Raw genomic sequence first — 25647 nt, forward strand, 5'->3', positions numbered from 1 at the left:
TGCACAAACTTTACCAGTTCATTGTAGTGGATGTGAAAAAAAATAGGAGGAAGGAGTTCAAAAAAATGTTTGTTATATTTTGATGTATTACAAACGGAATGACTAATTATACCCTTCATAATATGGTGGAATATATAAAAATCACTGCCATGTGAACGTGCTATTCAGCAGTTTTGTGTATATAACATTTGTGAAAAAGTGGCCGTGGTTAATTTTTCTTTCCATAAAAACCTAAGTTGGTCTATGACGAATATTAAAAAATATATCCATATCGATATTTGATTTTAATTTCTAAAGATGATTCCAAAAATTATCCCCTTTTTGGGGTAACTTGTGGTGTTCGTATAGTATGGAATGTTCGTTTTGATATTTTATAGAGTTGAAGCGTTTGCGAAATGTGCTCTGTGTCAGAACCTGCAAGATGCTACTACTTTTTACTACGATAACATTTTTTCCTTTATGTTATCGAAAAAATAGTAAAAATTACTAGATTCGTGTAGTACTGGAACAGACCAATATTTTTTTATTTTGTTTTCGGACTCTATAATATAAATACAACATTTTTCACAAGCCCGTATGTCCCAATCACACTTTGTACTTCATTGAATACTACCGACCATCAATTTCCTCTTTCATTAAAGCAGGGACGAGCTTCTTTGCTTAGATCGTATAGTGAGGGCGCCCACTGAGTTGTTTTTGCATTTGCCTCTCTCTCTCACGTACAGTGTAAATTAATGAAAACAAACAAAAACATAATGTGGTTGTTGCTTTTTTCACTCATACGTTCATACATGTCTTCGCTTTGGTTGTATTTCTGTGGTCATCGCTGCATTAAAGTAAGCACTTTATCACCACAATGTCCCAATGTTGCACACATATTAAAAAAAATTATAACTACTGGGGCTGGATTCTTGTTCTATGAAAATTTTAAATGAAAAATATTTCCTTTATAATTTTTTTCATTTGACAGTTTTCTCCTGTATAAAAGTTTTCATTTCACATTTTCATAGAAACAGAATTGAGCCCCCGATTGGAACTGTAAATTGTATGCTCTGTTCCAGAACCTGCAAGAAGCTACTATTTTTTACTACGATAAACAGTAAAAATTAGTAGATTCTTGCAGTACTGGAACAAACCAGTAGTTTTGTTTTTTTATCTCAGTATGATTTTTCAAATTGTTTTTGACTGCAATTATTCGATTCATTTGACATTTAACAGCATCTTAAAAAATCAATAACATGTTTCGTTCCCAAATTTTTATTCGACTTAATTAAACAAGCATAACTTCACCCAAGGCAAATTTATATAAGGTATATGCATGAATAGCATCAAATAACAAATTTACAAAAACAACATTGTTGTTAATGAAAATCAATTGCCAAAGAAAATATTGAATAATAGGGTTGTTCCAAAATTGTTCTCAGGAAAAACATAAATACATTTTGAAAATCCTCTAAAATAGAACAAATTGGAATCAAAATGTAAATATAAAGCATTCAAAACTGTCTTAGGTCATTTTTATTAAACGTTTAGGATGAAAAACAATATTTTATGGTAGCAAATTTGGAAGTTTTCAATTTCATGAGCCGACCCTATTACATTTTGAAAATAAATTTACAAAAAAGTAAGAATACAGCTGATTGTCACTTCTACCTTATATAAATATGCCTTGACTTTACCAAGGTACATATATGGGGAAAAGTCAAAATTTTTCAATTTTCCACATGGTAGAACAAATATAAGGTAAAGTAAATACTACAACAAATACAACTCGAACAACAACCACAAAGGGATTTGTTTTTGTTTGTAACGTTAGTCCCGGGCCACACTACAGTAATTTCACTGAAATTTTGATATGAAATTATGCGTCTCTAGATCGCCGTCCATAGTGGAGTAAAATTATAAAATTGCTGTAGTGGGGAATTCGATTTAAGAACACCTAATTTAATGAAATTTTTTAATGAAATTCACGCTAGTGTGGACCGGGACTTACTGCCAGTTGTATTTGTAAACAAAACAAGGAAATGTCTATAAATTGTTGGAATTTAAAAAACTAATAATTTTTCACATTTGGTTGAATATTTTGGAAAACATGAATGAAAATTCGTTACATTTAGAAATCAAACAAGCACATGTTTATTAGGGCTTTATTTTTTTAAATTTTTACAAAATACCTCACATATTAACAAACGTTGTATCGCCTCTACAAGCAGGGATTTACTGCGCGGCTTATCGTTCGAAGGTTTGGAGGAGGTTTCATATCATTGATATGAAGAAGTCTTTCTGGGAAATGGTTTTTTCCGAATGATATATTTTTTTTCTCAAATAATATATGTATGTCCCTAATGTACATCGAAATAGAAATAAATGTATGAAATGTCATATGAAATTTGACACTAACTTTACAACCCAGTTCAGTCAGCTGTGTATTGCTGCTACCTTTTCTTATTCTACCATGAATTTTCCATTTGAAAAAAATAAATAATTTTTTTTGAAGCTTCATGAACGATTTTTGGTACATGGATTGAGAAAAAATTCCTATTCTCAAATCTGTTCGAGATACTAATTTTGGTTATTGCGCGAAAGTAATGGTGGTTTCAATTCAGATTGTGCTACCCCGGTTACACTTAACTGGATTAACCCAGTGGGTTTGGGTTTCAAATGTCAATTCCATAGCGCAAACGTCAAATATATCCTCATGAAGTGGGTTAACCCGACAAAAAGGTCTAATGTAACCGTGCTATAAGAAGAAAATCTCATAAAAACGCTACTCATTTTATTGAGAAACATTAGGTCTGTTCGATAACCCAGAAGATTGTACAAATTTGTACAAACTTTTACAAAATGCTGTTCGATAACAAACTTGTTCTGTAAAAGAGAAATGAGAAGTAGTTGCAAGTACTTGCAAATGCTTTTTACTTGTGACGTTATCGGACAGGCCTATTGCTTATTTATGGATTTCTACATACCACAGTGAGTCACAGTCAAAAGTATCCACTTCAGTTTCATTAATTAAAACTGCTATTGCTAAGAGGAAATTTATGAAAGTGATTTTATTATTTTTAATACTTTTACATTATTAGGTGTGTACGATAACTTTCCCAGCAATAATTACTCTCAGTCAGTTCCAGCGACCTCTCTCAGTGAATTTTACTCTCTCAAGCAAGAGAAATTGCAGAAATTTATGAAATTTGTTTTTGTTCCTTTTGATATTTTAAATCAAACGGAACAAAAACATACATTTTAAAATTGCAGTTTACTTATTTAATGCTTTAAAGCTGAAAACAGATACAACGTTTGATTAAAGTTTTGTGTCGTTTTGGCCGTTTTTACACTGTTGGGCATGATGCCGAAAAATTCAAATTCATTTGAAATATATGCCGACAAACAGATAAACGCTGGACTTTGGTATCGTTGTCGCCCTGTTGTTGTTGTTTTTTTCTCGACGCCCAACGCAAACTTTAATCAAACGTTGTATCTGTTTTCAGCTTAATCCTATCCACAACGTTTTAGAATCTAAAAAAATGTGCAGTTGTGAAATTTTCTTGGTCAAAATTGTTAACATTTCGAGTTGTTTACATTGAACAGGTGATTAAAAGTCAGCTGATCAAAATTTGTCCCGCAAAAATTTGCAAGTTCTCAGTCACGAAACTCTCCAAAAATCTCTCCAAACTCGCTCTCTTTTGCTGGATAATTTTGGTATGGAACAGCATTCAGTAAAATTTTGTACGAATTTGTACACATTTTTGGGTTATCGTACAGACCATGGTGGAATAAGAAGGTGCTACATCAAATCATACCAAACGTCAAATTTGATCACAATAATGCAGTGCTGTGAATTGCTTGTTTACATTTTGTATGAGATTTTATTCACAATAATACATTTTGACAACAAGTCTGAAAATCAGCTGTTTTTGGCGCTGTACCTTCTTATTGTGCCACGCTACAGACTTATTATCACTGATATTATTGGAATGTTGTCCCAAGCGTTCTTTACTGTTGGAATTGTGTGTTTAAACTTTAAACTGCAAGACCGTATTTGCCCTACGCTATACCTTACTGGTTGGTCCATCCGACCCAGACAGGTTAAATTTGCTTTCATAGGCAAAAAACCGTCTTCCAAAACACAAAATCATAAGTTTCGGATTATCGCCTACCTGTCGACGCAACCACTTTTCGTCACTTTCAGTGAAAATTGTTTTCTCGTTGTTTTTCTACTCGTTGCAGATGATGATTTATTTGCAGCAGCAGATCGAGTAATATTGAGTATTTCTGCTATTTTCCGTTGAGATCCCAGTTCCCAGTTCAGCACGATGAATAACAAATTTTCTCTCGGTAATCGGTGTATGGCGTTCCATTCGAAAAAAAAACTCTCAAATGACAAACTTATGCGGAATGTGTAAAAAAATAACTCTTGCAATGTTGTGCTTGTAATTTCAACACAAGAAAAATATTTAACCGTTATAAAATTTAAATTTTCCACTAGCAAAAATCTACGGTGATTAAGCTCGACTCCAACGAGAAATTATTTAAAATTTATATTAAAAATTACTTTCGCCCTAATAGGCAAACATTTTCAAATAAATAAAAAGCTCCATTAAGTCCCATTAGGCGAGTTTACTTGCGGCAATTGTCAGTTTGTTGGTGAGAGAGGGTGCTGAGAGGCAAAGGGTTACCATATGCTTCACCTCTCTCTCCTACAAAATGACAATTGCCGCAAGTAAACTCGCCCAATGTAAATTGGGACTAATTAAACTAATTAAATCTCACAAATAATGGCCTTCGCCCCTAAAAAGGCAAAAACTTAAAAAAATATATATATTGTTTAACAATTATTATTGTTTTTTTTTCTGAATTTACCAGAATATTGCTAAGTTTATTTTATTAATTTTAAGTTAAGACGCTAATGTAAAAATATAAAAAAATTAAATCACTTTCATTAATTAACACTTAGCAATCGCATTTTTAATGGAACAAACTCAAGTGAAAAAACTGAAATTTGGTCTGTTCCATTACTTTTAAAAATGGTAACAGTGGCAAAAATGGTAAAAGTGGTGAACAGCTCTCATATAAATTGTATGCTTTTAAAAGTAGTGCTAAGTTTAAATTTACGGAATCCACTCGATTTCAACTGTCAATTCCACGTCAAATGAAATCCAATGGATTTCAGATGAGATTTCATTTGACGTACACACAAAGGAATTGACAGTTGAAATCCACTTGATTTCGTAAATGTACTATAAGGGAACACTTTGTGGGTAAAAAGTGGTAAAAACTCGTAGCTTCAGGCACGTAAAGGAACAAAGGAATATATATTTCCCAAAAATGGGAAAAATGTTCGTATTTTGACCTAATTTTTTGGTTCCATTAGTTTTAATATGTTTGCTATCGAATCCCATATAGAAATTAAATATCTTTGACAAAACTATGTCCCAATTTACATTAGGCGAGTTTACTTGCGGCAATTGTCAGTTTGTGGGTGGGAGAGGGTGTTGAGAGGCAAAGGGTTACCATATACCTCACCTCTCCATCAAACTGACAATTGCCGCAAGTAAACTCGCCTAATGTAAATTGGGACAAACTTTTGATTTTTGGCCAATTTCAATTTCTGAACCGCCGTGCGTCGTCGACTTACGTTGGGCATTTGAAACACACATAAAACTTTTGATAACGCCGTCTTCAGCCATTGCTCTGTTCCGGAACCTGTAAGAAGCTACTATTTTTTACTACGATAACATTTGCTCTGTTCCAGCACCTGCAAGAATCTACTATTTTTTACTACGATAACATTTTTTCCTTTATGTTATCGGAAAATATAGTAAAAATTAGTAGATTCTTGGAGTTCTGGAACAAACCAATTTTTTTCTTTATGTTATCGGACAAAACAGAAAACATTAGTAGATTCTTGCAGTACTGGAACAGACCACAGTGTTTTATTTATACCATAACAAGTGTTTGGCCCTCAGCATTTAAAAAATTTAAAATTATAATATAATTCTTCTTGCAACATTGTTATTATATAATTTTTTATTATAAAATGAGAAACAAATAAAAAAACAAGTAAGGCCATGTTTATATTATAGCTGTTTGCAGGGTTAACCTTCGTTATTAGGATTTATTTGAAATATTAGCAATGGAATTGACATTTAAAACCCAGTGGGTTTGTTAAATCCGGTTATATATAAACCTACTATAATAGTACGTTAATATATAACCGGATTTAACAAACCCACAGGGTTTCAAATGTCAATTCCTTTGCGTATACGTCAAATAAATCCTCATTAAGAAGGTTAACCCTGCAAAAGGTTATAATATAAACATGGCCTAAGAACGGCCCGGTCGTACCTGTTATACCCTCCACCACGAGTTGTATTGAAGTAAAATGGAACAATTAGTCCCGGGCCACACTACAGTAATTTCACTGAAGTAGAGTAAAATCATAAAATTGATGTAGTGGGGAGCTCGATTTAAGAACACCTAATTTCATGAAATTTTTTAATGAAATTCACGCTAGTGTGGACCGTGACTTATAGATCATTTAGACTTGCCATAAATCCTCGACTGGATTTAATAAATCCAGTACAAATCTCATTGCATTTAGATATACCTTTGGAGGATTTAAATGACAGTCAGCTGATTTTTGTTCATAACACAATTACCAAGGTAGATCAAATTTGAAACGTCAAAAGAAATTTTTTGTAAATTGAATTCATCTCAAAAAACGTACGTCAAATTACAAATTTATTGTTTAATACTGAAAATGTTAGCAAATTATGCTACTAATGCTAACTAAAGAGCAAATAAAGTATTATTTTATCGCAGTTTGTCCATTTTAGAATTAATTTATCGTTTAGACATCGTAAATATTAGTCTTGGTTGATTAAAATCAACTTTGTACATCAAAACAGATTTAATTTTTCCACGTTACTTACAAATTTTTACATTTTAAATTATTTTTAGTGTAGCAATTCACCGATGCATCTACCTTGTTTCTTGTGCCAGCTTGCAACCTTTTGTATTTTCTAGCAACATGTTGCAAAAAACAGAGTTGTATACGCGGATTTATGCCAGATTTAAAACAAATCCACTCAATACGAGGATTTATTTTTGTATAGGAAATCTGGTAGATTTTGGCTGGATTTAGCAAATAAAACCTGATAATGTGCTAAATCCGGCTAATGAAGTCATATCTAAATGGGCTATTGGTTTACTTTGGTTTAAAACAATGTGGGAGGTACCGTTCTACGGGGGCTATAATAAGGCGTGGACCTGTACCGACAAATTTCATATGGAAAGTTTTATACCTCAAATGAAGACTAAGTACAGAATTTCAGCCATTTCGGTGCCATAATGAAGGTAAAACCTTCAAAATAGCTAAAATCGAGTGGTACCGTTCTATAGGGGCTATATCAAAACGTGGACCGATATAGCCCATTTGCAATACCAAGCATCATAGTAGTAGTCGAAAGTTGTATAACAAATTACAAAGCTCTATCTTAAAAATTGCGAGCAGTATCTTGAGTTCAACAAACGGATGGGCGGATTGTCATATCGACTTATGCTAAGTTTACATTTACGAAATCCACTCGATTTCAACTGTCAATTCCATAGCTCAAACGTCAAATGAAATCTCATCTGGATTTCATTTGACGTTTAACCTAGGGATTTGACAGTTGAAAACGAGTGGATTTCGTAAATGTAAACCAAGCATTAGAATTTAACCCTGCTCAACAGTATATATGTATACTTTATAGAGTCGCCCAGGAATATTTCGATGTGTTATAAACGAAATGACAAATTTAATAATACCCTCCATATGGTGGAGGGTATTAAAAATTGTATTGTATTGGTATAAAACAAAACAATAATCGCCTCAAAAATGCGTCAATGAATTTGCATGACATTTAAACAAAAAAGTGGTGAACCAGAAACTACAACAACAACACTATTTTGATTGAAAGTCCTTCAAGTTGTCAAAATATTAATTTACGTTTTCATACGATTAATTCACAATAACAATGACCTTGACAGATTGTGTGTAAAATCTGGTGGTCTTATCGCTTCATGGTTGATGTGTTTACGTCTTGAAGTTTGGTCTGTTCCTTTACTTTTAAAAATAGTAAAAGTGGCAACAGTAGTAAAAGCTGTGAACTTCTCTCATATCAACTGTATGCTAACATACATCAAACGTAGGAACACTTTTCGAGTAAAAAGTGGTAAAAAGGTTAAAAGAGAGTAACGTCACGTTTATATTATATCTTGTTGCCGTGTTAACCTACTTTATGAGTATTTATATGACGTATAAGCAATGAATTTGATCATTTAAATCCAGTGGATCTACTATTTCCAGTTATATGTAAACATACTGTAAACGTTATTTTGCATTGACGTTTATTAACACGGTAAATAGGTCTAACTTAATATAGACGAGAGATGTGTTCATACATCACGCCAAATAAATCGATATTAAAACAAAAACAAATTCTATCAACTTTCAGCCACTGACAACATTTTTAATAGCAATCAAAATACGACTATGATTGCTAAGATAATCGCCAACGACCTATTCGAAATCAATAATAAATTCATAAATACTGACTGTGTTTGTAGTGGAGGAAGCACATACACCAGCTTCCATGCCCTCTGATATTATTATTGACACTTTAAATGTTTGAATAAAAAACACCTTTAATAAATATCGATCAGAAGAAAGCTTATAAAACATAGCGGGATGAACCTGTTTATTCGTTCATTAAATGATAATTTGGCGCAAACAAGCAGCACACGTAACTAGCTAGCGACGGATGCTACTGGCGCTTTTAACATGTTTCTCTAAACAGAACTAGTAGACCGGCTAATCTTGCCCTGCCTAACAACAACAACACAATTAGTGCAATGCAATATTATCCGAAACAAAAGAAGAAAAAATATGTATGCATGTACCTACCAAAGAAGATTTTCGAATTCATGTTCTGAAAAAAAATTGAAATCATGTTCTTAGCACCCCTTGAAAATCTATAAAAGAAGTAACACTGTGTGATGTCCAGACAGACATACATATTTATCGACCATGAGAGTGGTAACAGTTTGCGGATTTATTGTCTTGGGTGTGACACTCTGCAATGGTAAGTTTCCTCCTATGGATGCTAGTGTGGAACTAAATCATATAATAATTGGAAATAATGTTGTGAATTGCAGCCTTTGGAGGTGATGGATTTGGCATTTTTGGCGGCGGTAGCACATCTGGTTTACCCGATGCTGGCGGCCATGGCTTACCCAGTACTGGTAGCCTAGGCTTACCCAGTGCTGGTGGTCTTGGCTTACCCAGTGCTGGTGGTCTTGGCTTACCCAGTGCTGGTGGTCTTGGCTTACCCGATGCTGGTGGTCTTGGCTTACCCAGTGCTGGTGGTCTTGGCTTACCCAGTACTGGTAGCCTAGGCTTACCCAGTGCTGGTGGTCTTGGCTTACCCAGTGCTGGTGGCCTCGGCTTACCCAGTGCTGGTGGTCTTGGCTTACCCGATGCTGGTGGTCTTGGCTTACCCAGTGCTGGTGGTCTTGGCTTACCTAAAGCTGGCGGTCTTGGTTTACCCAAAGCTGACGGTCTTGGCTTACCTAAAGCTGGTGGTCTTGGTTTACCCAATGCTGGCGGTCTTGGCTTACCTAAAGCTGGCGATCTTGGTTTACCCAAAGCTGACGGTCTTGGTTTACCCAATGCTGGCGGTCTTGGCTTACCTAAAGCTGGCGGTCTTGGTTTACCTAAAGCTGGCGATCTTGGTTTACCCAAAGCTGGTAGCAGTGGCTTACCCAAAGCTGGTAGTAGTGACTTACCCAAAGCTGGTAGCAGTGGCTTACCCAAAGTTGGTAGTACTGACATACCCAAAGCTGGTAGCAGTGGCTTACCCAAAGCTGGTAGCATAGGTGCTCCAGTTAAAGGCCACGGAGATGGCAATGGAAAAGGTCAAGGCAGTGGCCACGGAATTAGCCATGCTAGTAGTTCGGCATCTGCCTCCGTGTCTGGAAGCGGTTCTGGTAAAGCAACTGGTAGCTCTTACAGTTATGAATATACTTCAACTTATGGATCTGGATCCGCCAGTGGTAAAGGCTCTGGTAGTGGTTCTGGTTCTGGTCATGGCTCCGGTAGTGGTTCAGGCTATGGAAGCGGCTCTGGCTCCGGTAGCGGTTCTGGTAAAGGCATCGGAAGCGGTTCTGGATCTGGTCATGGCTCCGGTAGTGGTTCAGGCTATGGAAGCGGTTCTGGCTCCGGTAGCGGTTCTGGTAAAGGCATCGGAAGCGGTTCTGGATCTGGTAGTGGTTCAGGCTATGGAAGCGGCTCAGGCTCTGGTCATGGCTCCGGTAGCGGTTCTGGCTCCGGCAGTGGTTCTGGATCTGGTCATGGATCAGGTAGTGGTTCAGGCTATGGAAGCGGCTCTGGCTCTGGTCATGGCTCCGGTAGCGGTTCTGGTAAAGGCATCGGAAGCGGTTCTGGCTCCGGCAGTGGTTCTGGATCCGGTAGTGGTTCAGGCTATGGAAGCGGTTCTGGCTCTGGTCATGGCTCCGGTAGCGGTTCTGGTAAAGGCATCGGAAGCGGTTCTGGCTCCGGTAGTGGTTCTGGATCTGGTCATGGATCTGGAAGTGGTTCAGGCTATGGAAGCGGTTCTGGCTCTGGTCATGGTTCCGGTAGCGGTTCTGGTAAAGGCATTGGAAGCGGTTCTGGTTCCGGTAGCGGCTCTGGCTCTGGTCATGGATCCGGTAGTGGTTCAGGCCATGGAAGCGGCTCTGGCTCTGGTCATGGCTCAGGTAGCGGTTCTGGATCTGGTAGTGGTTCAGGCTTTGGAAGCGGCTCTGGCTCTGGTCATGGCTCCGGTAGCGGTTCTGGTAAAGGCATCGGAAGCGGTTCTGGCTCCGGTAGCGGTTCTGGATCTGGTCATGGCTCCGGTAGTGGTTCAGGCTATGGAAGCGGTTCTGGCTCCGGTAGCGGTTCTGGTAAAGGCATCGGAAGCGGTTCTGGATCCGGTAGTGGTTTTGGCTCCGGCAGTGGTTCTGGATCTGGTCATGGATCCGGTAGTGGTTCAGGCTATGGAAGCGGCTCTGGCTCGGGTCATGGCTCCGGTAGCGGTTCTGGTAAAGGTTTCGGAAGCGGTTCTGGCTCCGGTAGTGGTTCTGGATCTGGTCATGGATCCGGTAGTGGTTCAGGCTATGGAAGCGGCTCTGGCTCTGGCCATGGCTCCGGTAGCGGTTCTGGTAAAGGCATCGGAAGCGGTTCTGGATCCGGTAGAGGTTCTGGTAAAGGCATTGGAAGCGGTTCTGGCTCCGGTTCTGGATCTGGAAGTGGGTCTTACAGTTATGCATATGTGACAACTTCAAGTTATGGATCTGGATCCGCCAGTGGTAAAGGCTCTGGTAGTGGTTCTGGATCTGGTCATGGATCCGGTAGTGGTTCAGGCTATGGAAGCGGCTCTGGCTCTGGCCATGGCTCCGGTAGCGGTTCTGGTAAAGGCATCGGAAGCGGTTCTGGCTCCGGTAGTGGTTTTGGATCTGGTCATGGCTCCGGTAGCGGTTCCGGTAAAGGCATCGGAAGCGGTTCTGGCTCCGGTAGCGGTTCTGGCTTTGGTCATGGCTCCGGTAGCGGTTCTGGTAAAGGCGTCGGAAGCGGTTCTGGATCCGGTAGTGGTTTTGGAGCTGGCTCCGGTAGCGGTTCTGGCTCTGGTTATGGATCCGGTAGCGGTTCTGGTAAAGGCATCGGAAGCGGTTCTGGCTCTGGTTATGGCTCCGGTAGCGGTTCTGGTAAAGGCGTCGGAAGCGGTTCTGGCACCGGTAGTGGTTTTGGATCTGGTCATGGCTCCGGTAGCGGTTCTGGCTCTGGTCATGGCTCCGGTAGCGGTTCTGGTAAAGGCGTAGGAAGCGGTTCTGGCTCCGGTAGTGGTTTTGGATCTGGCTCCGGTAGCGGTTCTGGCTCTGGTTATGGATCCGGTAGCGGTTCTGGTAAAGGCATCGGAAGCGGTTCTGGCTCCGGTAGCGGTTCTGGTAAAGGCGTCGGAAGCGGTTCTGGCTCCGGTAGTGGTTTTGGATCTGGTCATGGCTCCGGTAGCGGTTCTGGTAAAGGCGTCGGAAGCGGTTCTGGCTCCGGTAGCGGTACTGGCTCTGGTCATGGCTCCGGTAGCGGTTCTGGTAAAGGCGTCGGAAGCGGTTCTGGCTCCGGTAGTGGTTTTGGAGCTGGCTCCGGTAGCGGTTCTGGCTCTGGTTTTGGATCCGGTAGCGGTTCTGGCTCTGGTTATGGATCCGGTAGCGGTTCTGGTAAAGGCATCGGAAGCGGTTCTGGCTCCGGTAGCGGTTCTGGTAAAGGCGTCGGAAGCGGTTCTGGCTCCGGTAGTGGTTTTGGATCTGGTCATGGCTCCGGTAGCGGTTCTGGTAAAGGCGTAGGAAGCGGTTCTGGCTCCGGTAGCGGTTCTGGCTCTGGTCATGGCTCCGGTAGCGGTACTGGCTCTGGTCATGGCTCCGGTAGCGGTTCTGGTAAAGGCGTAGGAAGCGGTTCTGGCTCCGGTAGTGGTTTTGGATCTGGCTCCGGTAGCGGTTCTGGCTCTGGTTATGGATCCGGTAGCGGTTCTGGTAAAGGCATCGGAAGCGGTTCTGGCTCCGGTAGTGGTTTTGGATCTGGCTCCGGTAGCGGTTCTGGCTCTGGTTATGGATCCGGTAGCGGTTCTGGTAAAGGCATCGGAAGCGGTTCTGGCTCCGGTAGCGGTTCTGGCTCTGGTTATGGCTCCGGTAGCGGTTCTGGTAAAGGTGTCGGAAGCGGTTCTGGCTCCGGTAGTGGTTTTGGATCTGGCTCCGGTAGCGGTTCTGGCTCTGGTTATGGATCCGGTAGCGGTTCTGGTAAAGGCATCGGAAGCGGTTCTGGCTCCGGTAGCGGTTCTGGCTCTGGTTATGGCTCCGGTAGCGGTTCTGGTAAAGGCGTGGGAAGCGGTTCTGGCTCCGGTAGCGGTTCTGGTAAAGGCATCGGAAGCGGTTCTGGCTCCGGTAGCGGTTCTGGCTCTGGTCATGGCTCCGGTAGCGGTTCTGGTAAAGGCGTAGGAAGCGGTTCTGGCTCCGGTAGTGGTTTTGGCTCTGGCTCCGGTAGCGGTTCTGGCTCTGGTCATGGCTCCGGTAGCGGTACTGGCTCTGGTCATGGCTCCGGTAGCGGTTCTGGTAAAGGCGTCGGAAGCGGTTCTGGCTCCGGTAGTGGTTTTGGATCTGGCTCCGGTAGCGGTTCTGGCTCTGGTTATGGATCCGGTAGCGGTTCTGGTAAAGGCATCGGAAGCGGTTCTGGCTCCGGTAGCGGTTCTGGCTCTGGTTATGGCTCCGGTAGCGGTTTTGGTAAAGGCGTCGGAAGCGGTTCTGGCTCCGGTAGCGGTTCTGGCTCTGGTTATGGATCCGGTAGCGGTTCTGGTAAAGGCATCGGAAGCGGCTCTGGCTCCGGTAGCGGTTCTGGCTCTGGTTATGGATCCGGTAGCGGTTCTGGTAAAGGCACCGGAAGCGGTTCTGGCTACGGTAGCGGTTCTGGCTCTGGTCATGGATCTGGTAGCGGTTCTGGTAGCAGTGGCTTACCCAAAGCTGGCGGTCTTGGCTTACCCAAAGCTGGCGGCCTTGGATTACCCAAAGCTGACGGCCTTGGATTACCCAAATCTGGCGGTCTTGGCTTACCCAAAGCTGACGGCCTAGGCTTACCCAATGCTGGCGGTCTTGGCTTACCCAAAGCTGACGGCCTTGGATTACCCAAAGCTGGCGGTCTTGGATTACCCAAAGCTGGCGGTCTTGGCTTACCCAAAGCTGACGGCCTTGGATTACCCAAAGCTGGCGGTCTTGGCTTACCCAAAGCTGACGGCCTTGGATTACCCAAAGCTGGCGGTCTTGGCTTACCCAAAGCTGACGGCCTAGGCTTACCCAATGCTGGCGGTCTTGGCTTACCCAAAGCTGGCGGTCTTGGCTTACCCAAAGCTGACGGCCTTGGATTACCCAAAGCTGGCGGTCTTGGCTTACCCAAAGCTGACGGCCTTGGATTACCCAAAGCTGGCGGTCTTGGTTTACCCAATGCTGGCGGTCTGGGCTTACCCAGTGCTGGTGGTCTTGGCTTACCCAGTGCTGGCTTACCCAGTGCTGGTGGTCTTGGTTTACCCAGTGCTGGTGGTCTTGGCTTACCTAGTGCTGGCTTACCCAGTGCTGGTGGTCTTGGCTTACCTAGTGCTGGCTTACCCAGTGCTGGTGGTCTTGGCTTACCCAGTGCTGGCTTACCCAGTGCTGGTGGTCTTGGCTTACCTAGTGCTGGCTTACCCAGTGCTGGTGGTCTTGGCTTACCTAGTGCTGGCTTACCCAGTGCTGGTGGTCTTGGCTTACCTAGTGCTGGCTTACCCAGTGCTGGTGGTCTTGGCTTACCCAGTGCCGGCGGCCTTGGCTTACCCAGTGCCGGCGGCCTTGGCTTACCCAGTGCTGACGGCTTTGGTGCTGGACTCTTCGGTCGTTAAAATGTATTTAAAATGTATACGTTTATTTTTGTAAATTAATTTTGTAAATAAATTTGGAATGAAAACATAATCTAACTTTATTATTTAACAAGCCGTTTTGTGATATGGAAGACACGTGTAGGACATAATCTATATTCGTCATTGTTGGTATTTCCTTGATGGTGGCAGTTAGGAAGAGATGTTACAAATGAAAATTTGGTCATTTTACAAAAAAATAATTAGTAAACTATCGGTAGGTATAGCTACAAATAGGTCATATTCATTTGATTAAAGTTCTTCTGTTAGCTGTTTTATGATTTTGTTTCCTTTGTTGCTCACGAGTCGATATGTATTGCTGGCTGGCATCATATTCAGCCACATGTTTTGAATGAGTGATGCATCTACTGAATCATAATTTATTTTCCATTGAGTCATAGGAAATGTCTTTTGAAGGGGAAATATTACAAAATTGTATTTATACATAAGTGCCGGTCACAGTTTTTATACCCTACACCACTATGTGGGGTGGGTATTATAAGTTGGTTTTGGCCAAAAAGTTTGTAGCGCACCGAAATAAGAGGAAAGAGAATGACGTGTTTCAGACCGGCTCCTCAAAATAATATTAAAACAGTGAAAATATACAGTTGTTCAAGGAAAGACTGATTGAAATTTATTGACATGAAGCATTTACATCTTTCTACTAAAAATAAACTTAACAATGCCCTGTTATTAATAAAAAAATAATAATTATTAAAATTGTCCAAGTACAAAAGTGTAAAGAAAAATTTGAAAACAGAAAACCGGTGTCGAAAACATATTGAGAACCAGAGACTAGTTTAATTCAAATTTCTCATCTCTCTCATCAGTATTGTATTGGAGTATCTAAGAAATATCCGTTATGAAGCGAGAGCATCTACCTAAAATTTGTTTTTGTTTGATGTGACGAGAAATAAATGCAAACAAATTTAACTGAGTGCAAAAATGATGTAAAGCAGATAAATCAGATTTCTCTTATACTAGCTTGAAATAAATAGAACTCTGTTGAACTCTGAATTTAGCATTATCTCTAACTACCAATATAATTAGAGTGTGAATATAGAACAAAAGGAAACATAGTACGGAGCATAAAGAGAAAATAAATTGTTTTTAGTATAATTTGTTGCTATTGGGCACTTGTCAAATAGACTGTTTGTTACAATACAAGTCAGAAACTTCACCATTCTATTTCTGTGGCAAAAATATTGTAATTATGGTCCCCATAAAGAATGTCCGGAGTGTGATAAAAGCTTGGCAGGAACACAGTGCATTACTTGTGGTTCATGTAGCCGACGTTTCCATGCTTTCGGAAGATATGATCAGTAAAAAGCAAAGGCGCCTTATCATTTACATGCTTGACTTGCTTGAATTCTGATGAAAGTTCTAACGTTGCTTCTACGAATATCTGTGCAAAGCTAAGCTCTCTAGAGGCAATCATCGCCAATTTATCAAAAGTGGTGTCAGAGCAAGTATTGTCTCAATTGCAGTCTATCAAAGATGACGTCGCTAAGTGTACAGAGAAGGCTAGGGAAACCGAGAAATTTGTGCATGAAAATATCAGAGAACTGCAGAATGATAACAATAATCTTAGGCGACAAATAAATAGAAGTGACATTTTAATTACTGGTCTTCCATTGGATCTCTCAACAGAAGCCTTGCATGATGCACTAATAAAAATCTGCAGTCAACTGAAGGTTAATATTGAAAGTGTTGATATTAACTTCTTCAACTTCATCCGCAACAAGAAAACTGTCATTGTCAAATTTAATTCCATCTATAAACGTAACGATCTTTTAAGAATTATATTGCAGAACGTAGTCTGAAGCTCAATCAGATCATCAATACTGACATTGCTAAGTCTTGACTTTAGTAGGGCGTTTGACGCTATTAGTCACGAAGTTCTGCTAAACAAACTTTACACCATTTATTGTTTTTCACAAACAGCATGTCGATTAATCAAATCGTTCTTATGTGACAGAACGCAATATGTTGAAACAAATCGTGGAAAATCTTCGTTGTCATCAATTTTTCGAGGAGTTCCTCAAGTGTCAATTCTGGGACCTCAGTTATTTTCTATATACATAAATGATATATTGCAACAATTACGAGGGTGACGTAGGGAACGGTCCTGACCGGTTTTAACATGGCAAAGCCCAGGATTTATCTTCTTTTGACGTTTGCCTCTCGTATAACCTTTTCCAGCAGGATGTTGAAGAAAATTCACCAGGGGAACTGCCTTTAACACCCGTTAAAGGTAGTGAGCTAACATGTGCCGCGCGTTCACCCATAAGAACGTTAAAAATATGGGTTTGGGCGTCGGGTTAGTAACCCTCCCCTAGAAAAAAACTACTATGAAAAAACGAAAGAAAAGAAAAACAAACCCCTCTAAAGTTGACGAACCCCGCAAACGTTTTAAGGACCATGATCTGCGAATCTGCACCTGAAATGTTCGCACTCTTTATAGAGAAGGTGCAGTCTTCGTATTGGCAGACGTACTTGAAAAGTACAAGGCCGAACAAACCAAAGATATATTTTACGAGCGCATAGAAGAAACATATGACCGTTGCCCTGCCCATGACATTAAAATCATTCTAGGCGATTTTAATGCCAAATTTGGAAAGGAGAATATCTTTGGCCCAACAGTCGGGAAATTCAGTCTCCACAGTGAAACATCTGACAATGGTATGAGGCTAATAGACTTTGCAGCTGCAAAAAACATGGTAGTTAGCAGTACCAGATTTAATCATCTCGATATTCATAAGGGCACCTGGCTGTCTCCAAATCAAAGAACAAGTAATCAAATTGATCATGTTGTGATAGATGGAAGACATTCATCCAGCGTGTTGGATGTACGATCGTTCCGAGGCGCAAACATTGATTTGGACCACTACCTTGTTGCAGCAAAGGTACGTACCCATCTAAACGTTGCAAATAAAGCACTAACAGACACAACGCGGAAGTTGGACATCGATAGGCTGCAAACACAACAGACAGCCAGAGCATATTCCACTCAACTAGCCCTATTGCTTAACGCGAGCACTCCTTGTCCCGATAACATAACAACACAATGGCAAAATATTGCCCACTCCATGCAAACAGCTGCAAAATCCACATTTGGATTCCAGAGACCTCCACAAAGGAATTCATGGTATGACCAGGAGTATCGTGCTGCTACCGAAGAGAACAATGCGGCATATAGAGCTACTTTACAATCAGTAGCAACGCGTAGCGCATGAGAGAGATATCGGGAGAAAAGGAGAGAAAAGAAACGTCTTTTCCGCAAGAAAAAGAGAGAAATGAAAAAGCGGGAGTGCGAAAAAATCGAGATGTACAGGAGCCAGAATGAAGTCCAAAAATTCTACCAAAGAGTGAAACATCAAACAGATGGCTTTGGTACAGGCACATCCTCCTGTAGAGACCAGCAAGGTAATTTGGTAACAGATACAGATAGCGTGCTCAGGATATGGAAGGAACATTTCTTCAATCTGCTGGTATCCAATAGTAGCGAAGACGATGATACCACAGATCCAATCCCAGAAGATGGTGTAGAATGTATACCGGCCGGTCAAGATGAGGTAAAAACAGCAATCAACCGGCTGAAGAATAGTAAAGCAGCAGGAGCCGATGGCTTACCAGCCAAGCTGTGTAATACCGAAAGTGACGCGCTGATAAGGTGTATGCATCAGCTAGTTAGCACCATCTGGCAGGAAGAACGCGTACCCGACGATTGGAACCTAAGCATCCTATGTCCCGTCCACAAGAAAGGAGATAAGAAATGGTCTAACGAAGCACCCTTTCTTTAAGAAAGGGTCTAACGAAGCACCCTTTCTTTAAGAAAGGGTCTAACGAAGCACCCTTTCTATAAGAAAGGGTCTAACGAAGCACCCTTTCTTTAAGAAAGGGTCTAACGAAGCACTCTTTCTTTAAGAAAGGGTCTAACGAAGCACCCTTTCTTTAAGAAAGGGTCTAACGAAGCACCCTTTCTTTAAGAAAGGGTCTAACGAAGCACCCTTTCTTTAAGAAAGGGTCTAACGAAGCACCCTTTCTTTAAGAAAGGGTCTAACGAAGCACCCTTTCTTAAGAAAGGGTCTATCGAAGCACCCTTTCTTTAAGAAAGGGTCTATCGAAGCACCCTTTCTTTAAGAAAGGGTCTATCGAAGCACCCTTTCTTTAAGAAAGGGTCTATCGAAGCACCCTTTCTTTAAGAAAGGGTCTATCGAAGCACCCTTTCTTTAAGAAAGGGTCTATCGAAGCACCCTTTCTTTAAGAAAGGGTCTATCGAAGCACCCTTTCTTTAAGAAAGGGTCTATCGAAGCACCCTTTCTTTAAGAAAGGGTCTATCGAAGCACCCTTTCTTTAAGAAAGGGTCTATCGAAGCACCCTTTCTTTAAGAAAGGGTCTATCGAAGCACCCTTTCTTTAAGAAAGGGTCTATCGAAGCACCCTTTCTTTAAGAAAGGGTCTATCGAAGCACCCTTTCTTTAAGAAAGGGTCTATCGAAGCACCCTTTCTTTAAGAAAGGGTCTATCGAAGCACCCTTTCTTTAAGAAAGGGTCTATCGAAGCACCCTTTCTTTAAGAAAGGGTCTATCGAAGCACCCTTTCTTTAAGAAAGGGTCTATCGAAGCACCCTTTCTTTAAGAAAGGGTCTATCGAAGCACCCTTTCTTTAAGAAAGGGTCTATCGAAGCACCCTTTCTTTAAGAAAGGGTCTATCGAAGCACCCTTTCTTTAAGAAAGGGTCTATCGAAGCACCCTTTCTTTAAGAAAGGGTCTATCGAAGCACCCTTTCTTTAAGAAAGGGTCTATCGAAGCACCCTTTCTTTAAGAAAGGGTCTATCGAAGCACCCTTTCTTTAAGAAAGGGTCTATCGAAGCACCCTTTCTTTAAGAAAGGGTCTATCGAAGCACCCTTTCTTTAAGAAAGGGTCTATCGAAGCACCCTTTCTTTAAGAAAGGGTCTATCGAAGCACCCTTTCTTTAAGAAAGGGTCTATCGAAGCACCCTTTCTTTAAGAAAGGGTCTATCGAAGCACCCTTTCTTTAAGAAAGGGTCTATCGAAGCACCCTTTCTTTAAGAAAGGGTCTATCGAAGCACCCTTTCTTTAAGAAAGGGTCTATCGAAGCACCCTTTCTTTAAGAAAGGGTCTATCGAAGCACCCTTTCTTTAAGAAGGGGTCTATCGAAGAACCCATTCTTTAAGAAAGGGTCTACGGAAGCACCCCCTCTTCCAGTAAGGGTCTATAGAAGCACCTTTTCTTTTAGAAAGGATCTACAGAAGCCCTCTTTCTTTTAGAAGGGGTCTATAGAAGCACCCTTTCTTTTAGAAAAGCTCTGCAGAAGCACCCTTCCTATCAGAAGGAGTCTATAGAAGCACCTTTTCTTTCAGAAAGGTTCTATAGAAGTACCCTTTCTCTCAGAAAGGTTCTATAGAAGTACCCTTTCTCTCAGAAAGGGTATATGGAGGCACCCTTTCTCTCAGAAAGTTCTATAGAAGCACCTTTTCTCTCAGAAAGGGCCCATAAAGGCACCCTCTCTTTCAGAAAGGATCTATAAAGGCACCCTCTCCTTCAGAAAGGGTCTATAAGGGCACCCTCTCTTTCAGAAAGGGTCTGTAGAAACACCCTTTCTTTAGGAAAGGGTCTGTAGAAACACCCTTTCTTTAGGAAAGGGTCTATAGAAGCACCCTTTCTTTCAGAAAGGATCTATAGAATCACCTTTTCTTTCAGAAAGGGTCTATAGAAGCACCCTGTTTTTCAGAAAGTGTCTATAGAGGCACCCTGTCTTTCAGAAAGTGTCTATAGAAGCACCCTTTCTTTCGGAAAGCGTGTATAGAATCACCCTGTCTTTCAGAAAGGGTCTACGGAAGCACCCCCTCTTTCAGTAAGGGTCTATAGAAGCACCCTTTCCTTTAAAAAGGATCTATAGAAGCACACTTTCTTTTAGAAGGGTTCTATAGAAGCACCCTTTCTTTTAGGAGGGGTCTATAGAAGCACCCTTTCTTTTAGAAAAGGTCTATAGAAGCACCCTTTCTATCAGAAGGGGTCTATAGAAGCACCTTTTCATTCAGAAAGCTTCTTTAGAAGTACCCTTTCTCTCAGAAAGGTTCTATAGAAGTACCCTTTCTCTCCGAAAGGAAAGGGTCTATAGGAGCACCTTTTATTTCAGAAAGGGTCTATAGGAGCACCTTTTATTTCAGAAAGGGTCTATAGGAGCACCTTTTATTTCAGAAAGGGTCTATAGGAGCACCTTTTATTTCAGAAAGGGTCTATAGGAGCACCTTTTATTTCAGAAAGGGTCTATAGGAGCACCTTTTATTTCAGAAAGGGTCTATAGAAGCACCCTTTCTTTTAGAAAGGATCTATAGAAGCACCCTTTCTTTTAGAAGGGGTCTATAGCAGCACCCTTTCTTTTAGGAGGGGTCTATAGGAGTACCCTTTCTTTTAGAAAAGGTCTATAGAAGCACCCTTTCTTTTAGAAAGGATCTATAGAAGCACCCTTTCTTTTAGAAGGGGTCTATAGAAGCACCCTTTCTTTTAGGAGGGGTCTATAGAAGCATCCTTTCTTTTAGAAAAGGTCTATAGAAGCACCCTTTCTATCAGAAGGGGTCTATCGAAGCACCCTTTCTTTAAGAAAGGGTCTCTCGAAGCACCCTTTCTTTAAGAAAGGGTCTATCGAAGCACCCTTTCATTAAGAAAGGGTCTATCGAAGCACCCTTTCTTTAAGAAAGGGTCTATCGAAGCACCCTTTCTTTAAGAAAGGGTCTATCGAAGCACCCTTTCTTTAAGAAAGGGTCTATCGAAGCACCCTTTCTTTAAGAAAGGGTCTATCGAAGCACCCTTTCTTTAAGAAAGGGTCTATCGAAGCACCCTTTCTTTAAGAAAGGGTCTATCGAAGCACCCTTTCTTTAAGAAAGGGTCTATCGAAGCACCCTTTCTTTAAGAAAGGGTCTATCGAAGCACCCTTTCTTTAAGAAAGGGTCTATCGAAGCACCCTTTCTTTAAGAAAGGGTCTATCGAAGCACCCTTTCTTTAAGAAAGGGTCTATCGAAGCACCCTTTCTTTAAGAAAATGTCTATCGAAGCACCCTTTCTTTAAGAAAGGGTTTATCGAAGCACCCTTTCTTTAAGAAAGGGTCTATCGAAGCACCCTTTCTTTAAGAAAGGGACTATCGAAGCACCCTTTCTTTAAGAAAGGGACTATCGAAGCACCCTTTCTTTAAGAAAGGGTCTATCGAAGCTCCCTTTCTTTAAGGAAGGCTCTATCGAAGCACCCTTTCTTTATGAAAGGGTCTATCGAAGCACCCTTTCATTAAGAAAGGGTCTATCGAAGCACCCTTTCTTTAAGAAAGGGTCTATCGAAGCACCCTTTCTTTAAGAAAGGGTCTATCGAAGCACCCTTTCTTTAAGAAAGGGTCTATCGAAGCACCCTTTCTTTAAAAAAGGGTCTATCGAAGCACCCTTTCTTTAAGAAAGGGTCTATCGAAGCGCCCTTTCTTTAAGAAAGGGTCTATCGAAGCACCCTTTCTTTAAGAAAGGGTCTATCGAAGCGCCCTTTCTTTAAGAAAGGGTCTATCGAAGCTTTTTTTCATTAAGAAAGGGTCTATCGTAGCACCCTTTCTTTAAGAAAGGGTCTATCGAAGCACCCTTTCTTTAAGAAAATGTCTATCGAAGCACCCTTTCTTTAAGAAAGGGTCTATCGAAGCACCCTTTCTTTAAGAAAGGGTCTATCGAAGCACCCTTTCTTGAAGAAAGGGTCTATCGAAGCACCCTTTCTTTAAGAAAATGTCTATCGAAGCACCCTTTCTTTAAGAAAGGGTCTATCGAAGCACCCTTTCTTTAAGAAAGGGTCTATCGAAGCACCCTTTCTTTAAGAAAGGGTCTATCGAAGCACCCTTTCTTTAAGAAAGGGTCTATCGAAGCACCCTTTCTTTAAGAAAGGGTCTATCGAAGCACCCTTTCTTTAAGAAAATGTCTATCGAAGCACCCTTTCTTTAAGAAAGGGTTTATCGAAGCACCCTTTCTTTAAGAAAGGGTCTATCAAAGCACCCTTTCTTTAAGAAAGGGACTATCGAAGCACCCTTTCTTTAAGAAAGGGTCTATCGAAGCTCCCTTTCTTTAAGGAAGGCTCTATCGAAGCACCCTTTCTTTATGAAAGGGTCTATCGAAGCACCCTTTCATTAAGAAAGGGTCTATCGAAGCACCCTTTCTTTAAGAAAGGGTCTATCGAAGCACCCTTTCTTTAAGAAAGGGTCTATCGAAGCACCCTTTCTTTAAAAAAGGGTCTATCGAAGCACCCTTTCTTTAAGAAAGGGTCTATCGAAGCGCCCTTTCTTTAAGAAAGGGTCTATCGAAGCACCCTTTCTTTAAGAAAGGGTCTATCGAAGCGCCCTTTCTTTAAGAAAGGGTCTATCGAAGCTTTTTTCATTAAGAAAGGGTCTATCGTAGCACCCTTTCTTTAAGAAAGGGTCTATCGTAGCACCCTTTCTTTAAGAAAGGGTCTATCGAAGCACCCTTCCTTTAAGAAAATGTCTATCGAAGCACCCTTTCTTTAAGAAAGGGTCTATCGAAGCACCCTTTCTTTAAGAAAGGGTCTATCGAAGCACCCTTTCTTTAAGAAAGGGTCTATCGAAGCACCCTTTCTTTAAGAAAGGGTCTATCGAAGCACCCTTTCTTTAAGAAAGGGTCTATCGAAGCACCCTTTCTTTAAGAAAGGGTCTATCGAAGCACCCTTTCTTTTAGAAAATGTCTATCGAAGCACCCTTTCTTTAAGAAAGGGTTTATCGAAGCACCCTTTCTTTAAGAAAGGGTCTATCGAAGCACCCTTTCTTTAAGAAAGGGACTATCGAAGCACCCTTTCTTTAAGAAAGGGACTATCGAAGCACCCTTTCTTTAAGAAAGGGTCTATCGAAGCTCCCTTTCTTTAAGGAAGGCTCTATCGAAGCACCCTTTCTTTATGAAAGGGTCTATCGAAGCACCCTTTCATTAAGAAAGGGTCTATCGAAGCACCCTTTCTTTAAGAAAGGGTCTATCGAAGCACCCTTTCTTTAAGAAAGGGTCTATCGAAGCACCCTTTCTTTAAAAAAGGGTCTATCGAAGCACCCTTTCTTTAAGAAAGGGTCTATCGAAGCGCCCTTTCTTTAAGAAAGGGTCTATCGAAGCACCCTTTCTTTAAGAAAGGGTCTATCGAAGCGCCCTTTCTTTAAGAAAGGGTCTATCGAAGCTTTTTTTCATTAAGAAAGGGTCTATCGTAGCACCCTTTCTTTAAGAAAGGGTCTATCGTAGCACCCTTTCTTTAAGAAAGGGTCTATCGTAGCACCCTTTCTTTAAGAAAGGGTCTATCGAAGCACCCTTTCTTTAAGAAAGGGTCTATCGAAGCACCCTTTCTTTAAGAAAGGGTCTATCGTAGCACCCTTTCTTTAAGAAAGGGTCTATCGAAGCACCCTTTCTTTAAGAAAGGGTCTATCGAAGCACCCTTTCTTTAAGAAAGGGTCTATCGAAGCACCCTTTCTTTAAGAAAGGGTCTATCGAAGCACCCTTTCTTTAAGAAAGGGTCTATCGAATCACCCTTTCTTTAAGAAAGGGTCTATCGAAGCACCCTTTTTTTAAGAAAGGGTCTATCGAAGCACCCTTTCTTTAAGAAAGGGTCTATCGAAGCACCCTTTCTTTAAGAAAGGGTCTACAGAAGCCCCATTTCTTTTAGAAGGGGTCTATAGAAGCACCCTTTCTTTTAGAAAAGGTCTACAGAAGCACCCTTTCTATCAGAAGGGGTCTATAGAAGCACTTTTTCTTTCAGAAAGGTTCTATAGAAGTACCCTTTCTCTCAGAAAGGTTCTATAGAAGTACCCTTTCTTTCAGAAAGGGTATATAGAGGCACCCTTTCTTTCAGAAAGGGTATATAGAGGCACCCTTTCTTTCAGAAAGGGTATATAGAGGCACCCTTTCTTTCAGAAAGGGTCTATAGGTGCACCTTTTATTTCAGAAAGGGTCTATAGGAGCACCTTTTATTTCAGAAAGGGTCTATAGAAGCACCCTTTCTCTCAGAAAGGGTCCATAAAGGCACCCTCTCTTTCAGAAAGGATCTATAAAGGCACCCTCTCTTTCAGAAAGGGTCTATAAAGGCACCCTCTCTTTCAGAAAGGGTCTGTAGAAACACCCTTTCTTTAGGAAAGGGTCTATAGAAGCACCCTTTCTTTAGGAAAGGGTCTATAGAAGCACCCTTTCTTTAGGAAAGGGTCTATAGAAGCACCCTTTCTTTAGGAAAGGGTCTATAGAAGCACCCTTTCTTTAGGAAAGGGTCTATAGAAGCACCCTTTCTTTAGGAAAGGGTCTATAGAAGCACCCTTTCTTTCAGAAAGGATCTATAGAATCACCTTTTCTTTCAGAAAGGCTCTGTAGAAGCACCCTGTCTTTCAGAAAGTGTCTATAGAAGCACCCTTTCTTTCGGAAAGCGTGTATAGAAGCACCCTGTCTTTCAGAAAGGGTCTACGGAGCCACCCCCTCTTTCAGAAAGGGTCTACGGAAGCACCCCCTCTTTCAGTAAGGGTCTATAGAAGCACCCTTTCTTTTAGAAAGGATCTATAGAAGCACCCTTTCTTTTAGAAGGGGTCTATAGAAGCACCCTTTCTTTTAGAAAAGGTCTATAGAAGCACCCTTTCTATCAGAAGGGGTCTATAGAAGCACCTTTTCTTTCAGAAAGGTTCTATAGAAGTACCCTTTCTCTCAGAAAGGTTCTATAGAAGTACCCTTTATCTCAGAAAGGGTATATAGAGGCACCCTTTCTTTCAGAAAGGGTCTATAGGAGCACCTTTTATTTCAGAAAGGGTCTATAGAAGCACCCTTTCTCTCAGAAAGGGTCCATAAAGGCACCCTTTCTCTCAGAAAGTGCCCATAAAGGCCTCCTCTCTTTCAGAAAGGGTCTATAGAAGCACCCTTTCTTTAAGAAAGGGTCTATAGAAGCACCCTTTCTTTAAGAAGGGGCCTATAGAAATCACTTTTATTTTAGAAAAGGGTATAGGAATACTGTTAAAGTTCATAGAATACATGTAGTCTATGAACTTTAAACAAAACAAAAACCAACACACTGAATAAATAGAACATCCGTGTAAAATTGCAAACACATTTACATTCTAACCCTTCCATTG

At 41.1% G+C, this 25647-nt stretch overlaps 2 protein-coding genes across 2 annotated transcripts in view; one reads left to right on the forward strand and one right to left on the reverse strand.

The window, feature by feature from the left end:
* Positions 1-25647, reverse strand: part of Ret (protein kinase receptor Ret oncogene) — a 114626-nt gene that overhangs the window by 36453 nt on the left and 52526 nt on the right. The window lies entirely within an intron of this gene.
* Positions 8654-14495, forward strand: LOC141395073 (uncharacterized). Its single transcript, XM_073970495.1, has 2 exons — positions 8654-9125; positions 9199-14495. The coding sequence occupies exons 1-2, from the start codon at positions 9071-9073 to the stop codon at positions 14493-14495; spliced, it is 5352 nt and encodes a 1783-aa protein (XP_073826596.1). The 5' UTR covers positions 8654-9070.

The sequence above is a fragment of the Musca autumnalis genome, unplaced genomic scaffold (genome assembly GCF_047663935.1).
Source record: "Musca autumnalis isolate F117 unplaced genomic scaffold, ASM4766393v1 scaffold_2, whole genome shotgun sequence".
Lineage (NCBI taxonomy): Eukaryota > Metazoa > Arthropoda > Insecta > Diptera > Muscidae > Musca > Musca autumnalis.

Coding starts and splice junctions, on each gene's coding strand:
- LOC141395073 (XM_073970495.1), top strand. CDS start 9,071: ATGAGAGTGGTAACAGTTTGCGGATTTATTGTCTTGGGTGTGACACTC. Junction 9,126..9,198: donor GGGTGTGACACTCTGCAATG/GTAAGTTTCCTC, acceptor TGTGAATTGCAG/CCTTTGGAGGTGATGGATTT.